This window comes from Brassica oleracea, chromosome C6 (genome assembly GCF_000695525.1).
Source record: "Brassica oleracea var. oleracea cultivar TO1000 chromosome C6, BOL, whole genome shotgun sequence".
Lineage (NCBI taxonomy): Eukaryota > Viridiplantae > Streptophyta > Magnoliopsida > Brassicales > Brassicaceae > Brassica > Brassica oleracea.
Window position 1 is genome coordinate 32,495,665 of NC_027753.1, and position 14,262 is coordinate 32,509,926.

Here is a 14,262-nt window from a genome sequence, read left to right on the forward strand (position 1 = left end):
AAATTTCTATTATAGAGCTAAAAATGCTCTAATGTATGTCTCTATAATAGAGTTCTTCTATTTTAGAGGAAAATATAGAGGAATGTTACTTTTTGCCTCTATATTTAGAGGTAAAAATATCATATCTCTATATTTTCCCCTATAAATAGAAGAACTCTATTATATAGGCATACATTAGAGCATTTTCACCTCTATAATAGAGTTTTTCTATTTTAGGGAAAAATATAGAGATAGAAATAAGGGTGGGTTGGAGATGGTCTTACGAGGAATGAAAACGAAAGAAGAATAGTAAGGAACAGACATCATCGAAACCTTGGTTAAACGTACCATTGTCCTTACAGTTTTCATTAACTACATTGCATGCGAGCATGTCGGTGATCATTGTATGAAATACTACGGACTATTTAAAATTCCCAAAAACCTAACTCTGCGCCTAATTGCATACCACTCTGGATCAGTAAGTAAATGTGCTCCTCGATGTCACGGATTCATTATTTACTACATTAAACCACACAAGGATTAAACTGGAGCAGCTAGCGTCTTGGATTTCAAAATCTTTTGACTCTCCTCCAAGTATTGGTTGGGGTGGTTGATACCAGCATGGCAGCATCACACGATATTCCTACCAATACCTCATGTTTTACTACATCTGGTAAAGTCCCAAAATTTAGCCAATCCCTGATGATCTATCTAGGAGTATCCATCGTCTAAGAAATTGTTCCGAAAACAAAGTAGACACAACACTATAGTTGCTTTTAAGCCGTCCATATTGCGGTCATGACCAAAGAGGATTCTGTTTCGCCCTACACTACTCTGTCGACATTTGGGGTTTGTGCTAAATGTAAATTTTGATCGAGAATCTGATCTTCTTCCGCGAGGCATGTAATTACCATATCCTCGTCATTTTTTTTTAGAGTCATTTTGAGTAATTTCTCTTTTTTTTATCTTGTTTGTCCTAACCGAAAAGGCACATAAATGGTCTTGTAGGTTTTATAGGATTACTAATAGATTTTGGATTAGGTTCAAGTGTTGATAAAGGAGTACTCTTGTTCATCACCATTCTCGGTTGGTCAATCTTCATTTTATGGTTTGACAGCCCGCAACATTGGCACGTTGCACAAGTTTTTTTGGTTGCTGCAGCCATTCCATACGTTAGTTTGCTAGCCAGTTGCATGTGCTATAATGTTCCAGCACGAATTTATCGTTTTTGGAGCAAATGGGTTGTTCAGCACGGCTATGGCCGGAGTGATTGCCGACATGGTGATAGCACTGGTTGTTGTGGTTAGATTTAGAAATTAGTGAATACTTACAAGCAATTTCTAAATCCTAGTTAAGATTTCTAAAATCATTTTAAGATTCAAACGACTAACACCAACACGGCTAAGTCGATGACTATTTTTCTATATAATTGTCCAGTTTTGTGATAGATACAACATATCTACATAAATGTTTTTTTCCAAACATTTTGTATTATGCTTTCCATCTTAAAGAAATCAATCACTTTTACTAGACTACCAGTTACTTAATTTCTACCTACAAAACCCACACATTAGCTCCTACTTTCTCTACCCTAATATATAACCAATCAATGTATAACCAAAAGTACCAACTAAGATCTCAGGATGTAAACAGAATAGACCTGGTCCTGGATTCTATAGCAAAGATCCATAACGACAACAAAGTAGATAAAAACAAACAAGTTATGCATTAATAGTACAACACAGCTGACCCAAAGAGAGGTAACAGAGACATGTGCATAGAAGCAACCTGACGACCACTGCAACATGGACGACCTGACGCAACATTTGACTGACATTACCGACACCCGCTGGATCAGACACCCTTCTCAACCCCCAAACATGTCTACACGACTCACTGGAACATACCACAAAAATTTTAAAACACACACCGTTCAGAGACCTTTAGACATCCTTCCTCTCTAAATTGGGTATCCAAAATATATAACATAGTCAGAGATCTAAGAAAGATTGCATAAATTTTCATAAACGAATAAGACAAGAAATCTAGACAGGCTGTTACATATGCAAGTTTTTGAGGCAAACAGTTTATTAACATGTAAATGTGACCGCACAAATACATCGCATGACACACCTGATCGTTATCTTGTGGTGCATTGGAAGGAGATTCGTTCGACTGGTCCCCTGGTTTATCAGCTCCACAGTTTTGCCTGTTGCATTTGCTCCTGAACGGATAGTTTATGTTCCCACAGCTGTCACACTTCCAGCTCCCTTCCGGTGCCTTTTGATCTGATCAACAACAAATGTCAATACGCCAATCTCAAAGATCTATTACACAAGCCGCAAAGAGAGACTTACTGGAGGTTTTGTCTGAGCTTCCACACTGCTGCAACTATAAGATTTAAAGGTCAGTGATTACGAAAACAATCCCAAAATTTATCCAAATAACCCATCTACAAGATTAAGTAATCTGTTTGTTTAATACTTAACTAGTCAAGCCTTGGATTTAAAAGTGATAAAGCCAAAAAAAAGGAGCTGCACAAACCTGGGGCACAGGCTTTGGAGTGTTGCACTTTCTCATGTTACACATAGTTCTAAACGAGAAGTTTACATTACCACAATTCGGACATGCCCAATCATTCTCACGAGATGAATCTGTAAATGAACACAATCAAGTTTGACTATCACAGTAAAATATATAGAAGTGGGAAAAAGCATACCCAGAGACTAGCAAATACCTCTCTTTTGTGATTTTTCATCTGCAAAGTACCCTCCTGGTCTTGGCATCTACAAAGAACACACACATTGTTAAAAGTTCCATACCTGAGATTTTGCATGTCATCAGAACCATTCATCTAAATTTTTTTATACATACCATAGCGGCAGCAGCAGCAGGACTCATAGCCATCCCAAAGCCATACCTGTCCATGGGAGGTGGAGGCATTCCATACATGCCACTCCCCATCATAGACCGACCATGGTACGGCGAAGGTGGGCCAGACATATGGAACGGTCTGTAATGAGGCCCAGCAGGAGGAAATCGGCTATTATAGTTAAAATGATAAGGCGAGCCCCCAGAGAAGGGAACGTCGTAAGGAGGCATAGACGACCCGTTAAAGAGAGAGGATCCATATGGAGAGCCGCCCATAAGTACTGGAGAGGGAGCCCCGGATCCTAAATATCTCCCGGGTGATGAGAAACTTTGATGTGGTTGCATAGGTCTGGGAGCAGACTTCTGTGAACAGATACACAAACATATAAACCATCAAAAAAAAAAGGTATGTAAATAATTTATAGAGAGAAACCAAGTAGATAATCTAAAAAGTCATTATCTAGTAGTCAACTTACTCCATTGTGATCAGCAGGTCTAGACTGAGTGCAATTACGCATATTGCAAGTAGTCCTGAATGAAAAATTGACATTGCCACAGCTAGGACAGGTCCAATCATCTTCTCTGCGTCCCCCTATCCACCATCAAAACAGAATAATTCAAAAATAAAAACTAGAATGTACACTTTGAGGACACAACCGTATAGTTTAAATGTCCGTACCGTCAGTTCTAGCACGCTTAGCAGCTGACGAGTTTCTGTTGTCTACCTACAAAAAAAACATCAGTCAAATTCACCTAATCAGACTAAGATCAATTGAAATGGTTCTCCCTATTGATAGAAATACTATTTTCAATGAATCAAGCAGAAGAAAGAAGCTATGTCTCGACTCAGAGTTAGATCTGAGATACTCTTTGCCAGCAGTGTAAGAAGGAGGGAAGTGTACCTGAGACATAGATGCGGAATTGTCTGCGAGACAAGCGGAGAAGGAGGCTGAGACGGTGGCGACTTTTTACCCTAAAAGATTAAACTTGGTCCGGTCGGGAGGAGATTAAAAAAACACGAGGTGAAAGTAAGCACGAGATTGGTTTTATAGAGTAATGAGACAAGTACTTCGAAACATATACCAGACAAACAAAAACTAAAAAAAATTAGGTTATGGATCAATATGATTAGACCGGATTTAATCTGGTATGATTGAGTTTTTATTATAGAACAAAAATTTAAAGCCTTGATTGTTTCTAGTTTTTGGAATAATTTCTGGTTTTTGTAATCCAATCAAACCTTTTGAGAAATTAAACCTAGTTTTCAAATTGTTGTCTATCTGTAAACAACATATCTAACTCTGTCTACTTATTGCTTAAAAATAATTTTACATTCATTTCCTTTTTACAAATATCAGAAAACACGTAAGTCACTTTTTGTAAAAATTACAAATGCTATTTCTAATCCTACGGTAGTTTTTGTCTACTAATCAAAACACATCTTTAACTGCTAATAATAATGAGTTTTAGATTCTTGAGCATAATTTATCTCTCTCGCACGTGAACAGCGGTCAACAGCTTCATCTTCTGGATCTGAGGTTTTTTTCGGCCGGCGATCTTCGTTGAGTTGTGAAAATATTACTATGAGCTCTCCTTAGTAGTAATAGTATTTCCTGCAAGTAAATAAGTCTCGGCCGTGGTGGTTGGTGACGAATCTCCTCTGACGGTTATGGCGTTTGGATATGTTTTCAGTGCTTTCATCCGGTCTCTCTTAAAGATCCATTTGGGCTCACTTGTGTTACTATATGGATGGTCTGATGTAAGTATCAACTCTCTTTGTTGCGCGAACTTTGAGGATCCTCCATCCTTGCGTTTTGGCTTTTTGAATAGAAGTCTATTCCAGGTCATCTACCCATTTCTCTGAAGTTTCTTCGACATGTTTCTATTTTCGTTTGGAGATCGATGTGCTTTACACCTTGGAATGCAATCATCAAGGTTACTCCCACACTTATGTCCTGTTTTTTGGCATTGGTTTAGAATTCTTTGTCAATCGTTTATTAGTTATTTTGTAGTTTTTTTTATGGTTTCAGAAAGATTTTGATCTTTGCTGGTTTATGGCTCTGGAAGAAAAATGTTTTTTTCCGGCTTATGTACATCCGACTGCATTTCACCAGTTATTAATATAATCTTCAGATGAAAAAAAAATTAAGCATATATGCACAAGTCATTCTACATCTATGCTAATCACAAGGCATCTTAATTGTACTAAAACTATTATAATATTAAAATGATATTTTACCTAATAATAAAATGATGTTCACAAATTTTCTGCTTTAATACAGTAAAATACAAAATAATTAATTTAAACAAATTTAAACTTATCAATAAAATAAAATTAATTATTTAAAGTTAGCTTTACACACAATTATGTATATATTGTTGTTGATTGTAAACTACAAAATAACTCATCAAATAATTATGTTTTCATTAGTAATATTTTGGGTTATTAGTTTAAAAACAAAAACAAAAATCTAAAATTACTACTCATTTTAAAAAAAAAAACTAAAATCCACAGAAAAATTAAAAAAATTAAAATATTATATAAACTGTTAAAATATTTTATACTATAATATACCATTAAAATAGAATAATATATAATATTTACAATATATTATTTATGAATTCATATTGATAGCTTGAGAAGAACATAAAAGAAATATAAAAATCTATAGCTTTGGTTAGAGAAATCTATACAAATCAACTCATTTCATTAGCATTTATTTTATCATGAATAAAAGTATTTAATATAAAATAACACGAGCTGACAAAAAGAAAAAATATATATATAAAATAACACGTAGAAATGATAAAATAGCCTTCATTAAACAATTTAAAACTAAAATATCTTTAATAAATAATATATTCAAATAAAAAAATTAAAAATGTTTACTACGAATAAATTAAATCTTGTTGCTTCAAATTTTGTATCTTATGTTCTTCTCAAGCTATTAATATGAATTCATAAATAACATATTGTATCTAAAATCATAAATTCTAAACATTAGATTCTAACCCCTGAATCTACATTCTACCCTAACAATATAAATCGCAATCCCTAACCTTTAAACCGTATGGTATATGTGTCTTTATACCTTTTGATATTTTTAGAAGAAAAATTTAATTTAATGCTATTATAAAGTATTCCCTATATTATTTTAAAATCATATTCAAAAGGGTCAAATACCTTTTTCCTAGCCCATTCATTAATATCATTAATCATGTAATCCATTCATAAAAGAAGTACTAAAAATACCATTTCATACATATACAGCTCTAAATAATTTTTTTTTGCATTAGAGTTTTATTTTCATTATAAATTTGTCATAAACACTATCTTATAGAGTATTTTATTCATAATGTCAACTATGATAAATAGTTTCTTACAAATACTCTTTTAAAAGTATTTTAATTAAAAATTAACTAAACCAATTAACAAAGTTATTTCAGGATATTCTCAATTAAATATGTAATACTAGGGCCGGGCCGCCCTACGGACGGGTTGAAAATTAACAAATAATTTAAGTAGTTAAAGTAAATATTTAATAGAAATTGTTATAATTTAAACATATACATATTAGTTAAATTTTGTACATGTTATTGTATTTGAAGATTAAATAAACTATGTTATCTGAAAAATTAGTTATGATTTTTAAAATAAATATTACTTGTTATTTTTAAAAATATGATTTTCATTTTTCATCCTAAAAGGTTTAACATGATTTTCTTTTGTTAAGTAATCTATGTTCTAATTATATATTAAGAATTGGATGTGACATTATATCATTTTTGTGATTTTCTGGAGTTGGATAACCATAAAAAAAATTTGTGAGATTTTTTTTTTCTCATTTTTGTTAGTAGAAAAGAAAAAAAATTGTAAACTAATTCACATATATATATATATATATATATTTTTTTTTTTTTAATTTTATATACTTTAGTGGATAATCTTATGTTTTTACTAAATTTAGTTTTTACAGTAGATTATTGTTAAAATTTTGTTTGAGTTAAAATGTATAATTAATTATAAAATTATTAATGTAATATTAAATATTTAATTAGCATATTTGACACATATAATAAAATATACATGTTTGATATAACTTTTTATATTTATTACATTTGAAAATCTAGTAAACCATGTTTTTTTATAAATGATTATGATTTTTGAAATAAATTTTACTGATTAGTTGACAAAAATGTTACATTAAATTTAATTTCTTAAAAACTCATTGTTTTGATTATAAATTTACTAAATTTTCCGATAGATTATTGTTGAAATTTTATTTGACTTAAAATGTATAATTAATTATAGTATTATTTATGTATTTTATTAATATATTTTACACAAATAATAAGATTAATATTCATGTGTTGATTGAATATTTTTGTATTCATTATATTTGAAAATCAAGTAAACTGTTAACTGAACAAAAGATTTTGATTTTCAAAATAAATGTAAATGATTCATTTTCATCATAAAAAAAATTAATTTCTGAAAATCACTGTTTCAATCATAAGTTAATTTGTGGAGTACTTCTCCATCATTTTGTTAAATTTTATGGAAAAGTGCCTAATTTTTGTTTGCTTGATCGTTGGGTGATGGTACAATGAGAAAAATAAAAATGTACATTACTTTTGTTCTTATTGTTTTTTTTGTGGAAATTTTATTTTGTTCTCTAATTTCATAAATTGTGAATTAATTATGTGTTTTAATTAAGTGATTTTTTTGAAAATTCACTGATGTTATTAATTTATTTAGTTGACATTGTGCAATTAATTATAAAATTGATAGATTATATTGTATTAAAAATTTGGTCTAGATAAGGAAAACATGCTATTTTCCACGAATAGTTATCATATAAGTTAAAAGATCCGCCTACTGTTAGATTTCTCCAAAGTGAAACTAATGAATTTATTTCTTCCCCAATTAAAAATTACAAAATCATTTCTCCATGATTTATTAGTTAAAATTTAATAATCCATAGACTATGTTTTTAGTCGGTTTACTATCTACCAAATAATATTCAATCACCTTAAGCAAACCAAAGTCTAATTTCAACCACCTGATTTCTTCGGCTTACGTTGAAGAAGAAGATAATAAGAACAGGGGAGATAATGACTGTCTATGAAAATAATTTCAGCCATCATGTTTTGTTGAAAATAATTATCATTTAGTTGCTTTTGTCAATATGAAGCATAAAATATAAAAAATAGAAGAGTTATCAGTCCAGTCACACTATTATGATTCTCAACGCAATTGGAAAAGATAAACAAATAAAAAAATTGTTGAAAGGTAGATACTTAAAAATCAGAAAACTACAGAGAGAATGTATTCTTGCTAAGTTTCTTGTTTGTAGGCTGATTCAGAGCTACAACGTTCAGTAACATGACCACGGCGGACTCCACGGCAAATCCCCAGCAAATATTATACTCTCACCATGTTTAAAGTTTCATGCTTCCCAGAATCTAAGCAGCTTCCTCGAGATTAATTGTCCTTGAGAAAGTAAGTTGAGTGTAAATCACTGACACTTTAGAAGCCTTATAATGCTGAAATCCTCCCATAGAGACTCACCAGTCATTGTGTTATAAGAAACAGAAGAAGAAATATGAATTACCAAGACTATGCACACTTTGTCGTATTCTAACATAACTAAATTCGAAATAGCATAGCAAAGTATATCTTTCAATCTGTCTAACATAACCCATACAAAATCTTCCCATAGACATTCACCAGTCATTTTTTTTGTTGCATATGCTGTTTCCAGTACAAAAGAGAGCATACCTGATCATCAGAAAGACATGTTCGCCTCGGGCTTCCAGCTCGTCGATTCCATTCCTTCACCGTATTTGTCTAAGCTCCATACGGATCTCAACCTAAATCATAGAATCTGAAGGAAGTGGTTTAAATTCAATAAACACAACTATTGTAGCAACTCCGCCTACTAAGGCAATATAAATTGAGATCTAAAGATGATACTAACTGTTCTTGTGGAAGTTTTCTACTAATGTTGAAATCTAAAGATGATATTTACAGGAAGTAACTTACAATGGTGTTAAAATCATGAAGAAGAACTGTATTAAGATGAAAAAAAAGAAAAGAAAGAATCTAGCTTGGTTTTACCGAGATTAGTACATGATGAATGAACGTATTCAAAGCATTGGCATAAGAGATATAAATAGGATCCTGGTTGGTCCGCGCAGATAATCCTCCTGCGAGAGTTTATCTGCTAACAATGATTGTGAGCAAATACCTGATGAATTTTACGGATGCAAACTAATCTATACATACCTGTAGATTCACCGACTGGAAGGTAGGGAGACGTATTGATTGTGAAATCGCGGAATGAATGGGGTAGATGGAGTTAATTGTAACTTTAATGATAATAAATGTATGCAGCCGAGTTACGTAACGGTGTGCGTTCTCAAATGAGGATGGGAAGAGTTGCAAGCGAATCGATGCAGAAGACGGACACCACCAAAGAAGGAGCTCCATTGTCGGATTGAAGCAACAGCGGCAACCCTAACTATTCTGTAAAAGAGAAGAAGACGAAGACAATAGCTCACTGGGCTTCCACACAAAATCTATATTACAGTCCAAAAAACTTCAAATATACACCTAAGACAAAAGCCCATCTGATTACAGAGTTAATTAACGAAGTGTTGCGTTTCAAGCTGGACACGTGTCAGCGCAGGAGACTTCGACTTTATAACCTGGCGCTGACGTAGCGCAACAGGAGGGAGTCAAACATTTTTTATATATATAGATAGATTACTTTGACATCTTAAAAGTTTTTTTTTGTCAACTTGTCGTCTTAAATGTTAAAATACCATTTTCTTGGGCTTTATAGCTCAGTGTCATCGTTCGATGAAATAGTTGGATTACCATTTACCACTTGGGCTGTAATCATGTTATGGCCTGAATTTTTGGTTGTGTGTTAAGTCTTACGTTTGTGGATACGTTTAATTACAATTTTTAGTCTTCGTTCTTTGTTTGTCCCCATCGCCTTCTCTATTTTATGTAATCTTGCGTCACCGTAAGCATAGTTATCTAGAAAGAAAATCATTGTGAGTTTTTTTTTAGCTCTTAGCTTAAAATTTGATCGTGAATCATTTCTATTTCCTATCTATTTTACTGTTGCCAAAATATTATCGATAGATTAATATTTGTGTATTGGTTCTCTCACAATCGCATGATCCTTCTTGGGTCTTTGAAGTTACTTCTTTCCCACATTCGTATGGGATTAATCTATAGATGCCTATTAGTGTCTGTTTCTTTGAGTTTATGTTGCTATCAGATTCGATGTATTTTTTGGGTTTATGTTGTTGGTGTTGGAACTCGTTTTTGACAAAATGGTTTTGGACCATTTATTGATAAGTTTTGGGACGAAGACGTTCGTCAGAATAATCAAATGTTTGACACTATGAAATAGTGTAATCATATGTCAAAAAACGAAATTCGTTTTAATGAGAAATGAAAGTCTAATGTGGATTATTTGTAAAATATATCACATTAGAAATATGAGGTTTAATTCCTCTTTTATTTAAAGTGGAGAAAATACATTAAAGTTTAAGACTTTGATTGTATAAGAAAAGATATTTGGACCATACATAAATTTCATGTTTTGAAATTTAGTAAATGGGTCAACAGAATAAAAGAATTTATCTTTTATATTGAAATGGTCAACATGAGTTATGGAATGAATGCAAAGTTAATTTTGTATTTGTAACATCTCCATGAATGCACGTCCATGTTGTAATGAGAAAATAATTCTCAATCTCCACATTGAATACCATACGTTTTGGTCGGAGGCAAACGTAGGGTTTGGTCAGTGGACTATATAATAGTCACTGCTCTTTTCATTCGAAAACACACACACATCCAAGACGAACAAAACCACTTTCTCCTATTTTTTTTTGTGTCCGAGAGTATAACATAGAAATAGGTTCGACAGGCTTTGGTTCACAAGTGCTGTGAGACTGAAGATATAGGCAGTTGTATCATGGGATTCTTAAACGTATCAAACCGGTACACTACGGGCGTTTAAAGGATTAAGGAAAGAGATCTAATATCGATTATGCTTCAACCTAGTTCTTTTTCAACTACGGTATTATATTGTTGTATTTTTTATTCATGTTATTTGTAAAAAATTTTTTGCTTTACATATCAAATTTGCCTATCTAGTAAATTTGGTGTCTACGGATCAGAATTGTAAGAGTACTTTGGTTTGGTTGAATTACAAGCGTTAACAAAAATTCGGTAATTATCCAACAGATCATATGAGAGTGTTGCATTTTTTGATTCAAGACTCGGATTGGAGTGAGACTTGCAAACGCTAGATGTCGAAATATGCTTGCCTTGAGGATTTATGACTTATGCTTTTGTCTTTGTACTTTAGTATCATCTCTTAAACTTTTTTCAATTTGCATCTCTTTTTTTTAACTAGCTTCCTACAATCGTACTCTTATCTCATAAAAACAATTAAAATAGTTTGCATGCAATATAGACGTAAATTATAATAGTTTAGTCAATTCCAAATAAAATAAGTAGATGCAGATAGATATGTCCGCAATAAATTCGACAAAAGCAATCAAAATATTATATAAAAGAACAATGAACCGGGACTTAATATTTCCTAAGGCAGGTTGCGTATATGTATATAGATTGGCAATTTCTGTCGTTATCACTAAGAGTTAAGAAAAACTATTGACTAAAGATGAATAGGCTTCAATCATAACCAACCTTTTGTTGTTGGAATTACATCTCATATTATCGAAATAATACATATGCTCAGACATCACAGTTTTGTAATAATATATTATTTTGAGAGTAGAACAATGTGATGTTAAGTTGAACAATGTGATGTTAAGAACTCGTTACAATTCAATGACTTCAAAATAAAAGTATATAAACGTAAAATTTATACAAAATATGCAAAAGCGCATTTACAAAAACAAAATGTATGCAAAATGTATTATATATGATAAATGGATAAGTGGTCATTGGTTATTTATATTAACATCTTGATATGTTTGTATTGCATTTGTTACTAAATCTAAAATTAGATTAGTTAACATAAAAAAATTAGAGTTAATATACCAGTAGATTGATTTGCAAAAAACGGATGGACACATCGTAAATATTTTATTTTGACTGACAATTGTAGGAATTGTATGCGTTTCTTCATAATAAAATGGATCATGTTCATAAAATATCATGTAAATCTACTCGGTAACTTCTTGCAATTTTCACTTGTTCACACTATTGATTTAAATTACTCACGAATATATATTACTTGTTTACGATTCAGCCACTTCATATTTTACCAGTTTGGGAGGGTTATATAGTAAAGAAACCCAAAACAATATTACGAATCAAGACATTTGTAATTAGTATATTAATTTTAGCATGCAACTGGTTACCGACTACTCAGCATGCCATTTACTTTTTCACAAAGAGACAAATGGATAGATTAACCAATTGAATACACGAATTGTCTCTATCATAAGAACAATATATACTCAAATATAATATATATTTAGTAGAAAATGAAATCACCAGTCTTCGATTATCTAGATCGAAATTAGATACCGACCATCTTCCTTTCTTTTTGTCAAAAGTAGAATTATTAAAATTTGAACAAAAATAGAATTTTTTAATGAAATTTAGGGCAACAATTACTTGTAAACCTAACTGTTCTAACGCCTCGCTTTCAAACTCAAATCATAAGGCCAAAGATTAAAAGGCGGCGGCTGCATATGTCATTTACATATGCAATCTGCTCTGATTTCTGATGACTACGAATGGATAATATATTATATATTTCGGATCAACGTAACAAGATTAGTGAGTAGATTAAAGTTAGATGAAAGGGCACTCTCAACCTCAACTTGATTAATCCCTTCTCTCATGCGTGGGATTTGTATTCTAAATAACTAAATTATTTTCAAAATCCAAAGACTGCTAATTAATGTTAGCTAATCTTGATACGTCTAGTAAGCTTTTAAGTGAGTAAACAAGAACGAAATTGTAAAAGTCAGATTAGACATCTCATCAACGTATATTATGCGTCGATTGTGTCTGAAAACAACTAAATATCTCGATAGATAATAAGATACAAAATCACTATGACACGTAAAAGCTGAGTTACGAATCACGGATAGAGAAACATGTTGAACTAGCATACTATTTGATCAAAAAAAAAACTAGCATACTCTTACATAAAAGTGCAAACAACAGTAGATAAAAAGAAAAAGCTCACGTCTCGAGTGTCTGTTCCAACAAAATAGCCAAGTATCAATCGAATGTCTCGTGAAATATCAGCCTGAGTAATGATGTCCATAAAGGTATATCGAAAATATCAATTTACCACCCTGAGAATACGTACAGATGAGTTTCAAAAGATCTTTCTTCAGTTTACTGTTCCTGCATCAAATTTTCATTAATTATCTTTAAGAAAAAGAATTTCAAAATACCTTAAAAATGATCTTACTGCATTATGAATTTTGGTTATTCGGATTATTATCACTATTATAAGTTATAACTAAGTTATCCGGACACACTTAATGTAAATAATATTCTCTAGATATTGAAAAGAAAGGGAAACTGTGAAGGCTCTCCACATATGCTTAGTGTAGTTTTAGCTGACATTACAAAGATATGATTAATAAATAAATTTTGTCGTAGGTTCATATGACGCGAATGTATATATGTATAAGAATACTTTTCAAGTGGTTGATGAGTTTAGGTTAAAAGAAATAATTTATTTATAACGGAAACGAGTGACGACGGTCTGCGCCACATTCGAACTTGATTATTAGGGATATATATTAATTTAGAGTATTTATTAAATTTTGTAAGGTTTTACTTTTAGTAAGTGAGTACAATTTGGCGGAGTGTGCATAGAAGTTACCACCATCTAGAACATGTTACATCAAGCTCTTTAAAAGGCAAAGCAGTTCATAACCAGTGAAAATTTCGTGAATATATATAAATTAGCAGACCTACTTCCATGAATAAACATTCCTAACGAGTAACGGAGTGTCCTCAAATTATTATGAAAACTTTACAGACTTGAGGACTCTGACCGCCCAGAATAAGTTATGGATTTTTCTTAACATTGGCATAACTTTCAATACTGGATAGGGAGCACCTTAGCATCAGCAAAAACATTATTTGATACACATAATTTAAAATGAATTATCCTTCGTCTTTTTGTAACTTAAATCCTTCGTTTTTTGGAAAAGTAAAAAATTAGAGGATTACTTAGACGGAGGTTAAGTTTATTCACTTATCATGCACGTAAAGGTTGTCCAAGAAGTAGCAGGCATTAAGCAATGTTTAAGAGTCTTCTATGAAGCTTTGGTTTTATGATCACGTTCTTGTGAAAACCCTAATTTTAACTTTACTTAATG

General features: G+C 31.8%; 1 protein-coding gene across 2 annotated transcripts; it reads right to left on the bottom strand.

Moving 5' to 3' along the window:
* Window positions 1-1,578: 1,578 nt before the first annotated feature.
* On the bottom strand, window positions 1,579-3,926 carry LOC106298362 (ranBP2-type zinc finger protein At1g67325-like). Of its 2 annotated transcripts, none has more exons than XM_013734472.1 (9): window positions 3,753-3,926; window positions 3,530-3,575; window positions 3,327-3,442; window positions 2,854-3,213; window positions 2,717-2,765; window positions 2,524-2,633; window positions 2,337-2,364; window positions 2,113-2,267; window positions 1,579-1,875 (listed from the first exon to the last, which is right to left on the bottom strand). In XM_013734472.1, exons 1-9 carry the CDS (start codon window positions 3,759-3,761, stop codon window positions 1,873-1,875), a joined length of 876 nt encoding a protein of 291 aa, XP_013589926.1. In that variant the 5' UTR covers window positions 3,762-3,926; the 3' UTR covers window positions 1,579-1,872. The 2 variants fall into 2 exon arrangements, with proteins under 2 accessions (XP_013589926.1, XP_013589925.1); XM_013734471.1 differs by having other exon boundaries at window positions 2,337-2,370.
* Window positions 3,927-14,262: the final 10,336 nt, after the last annotated feature.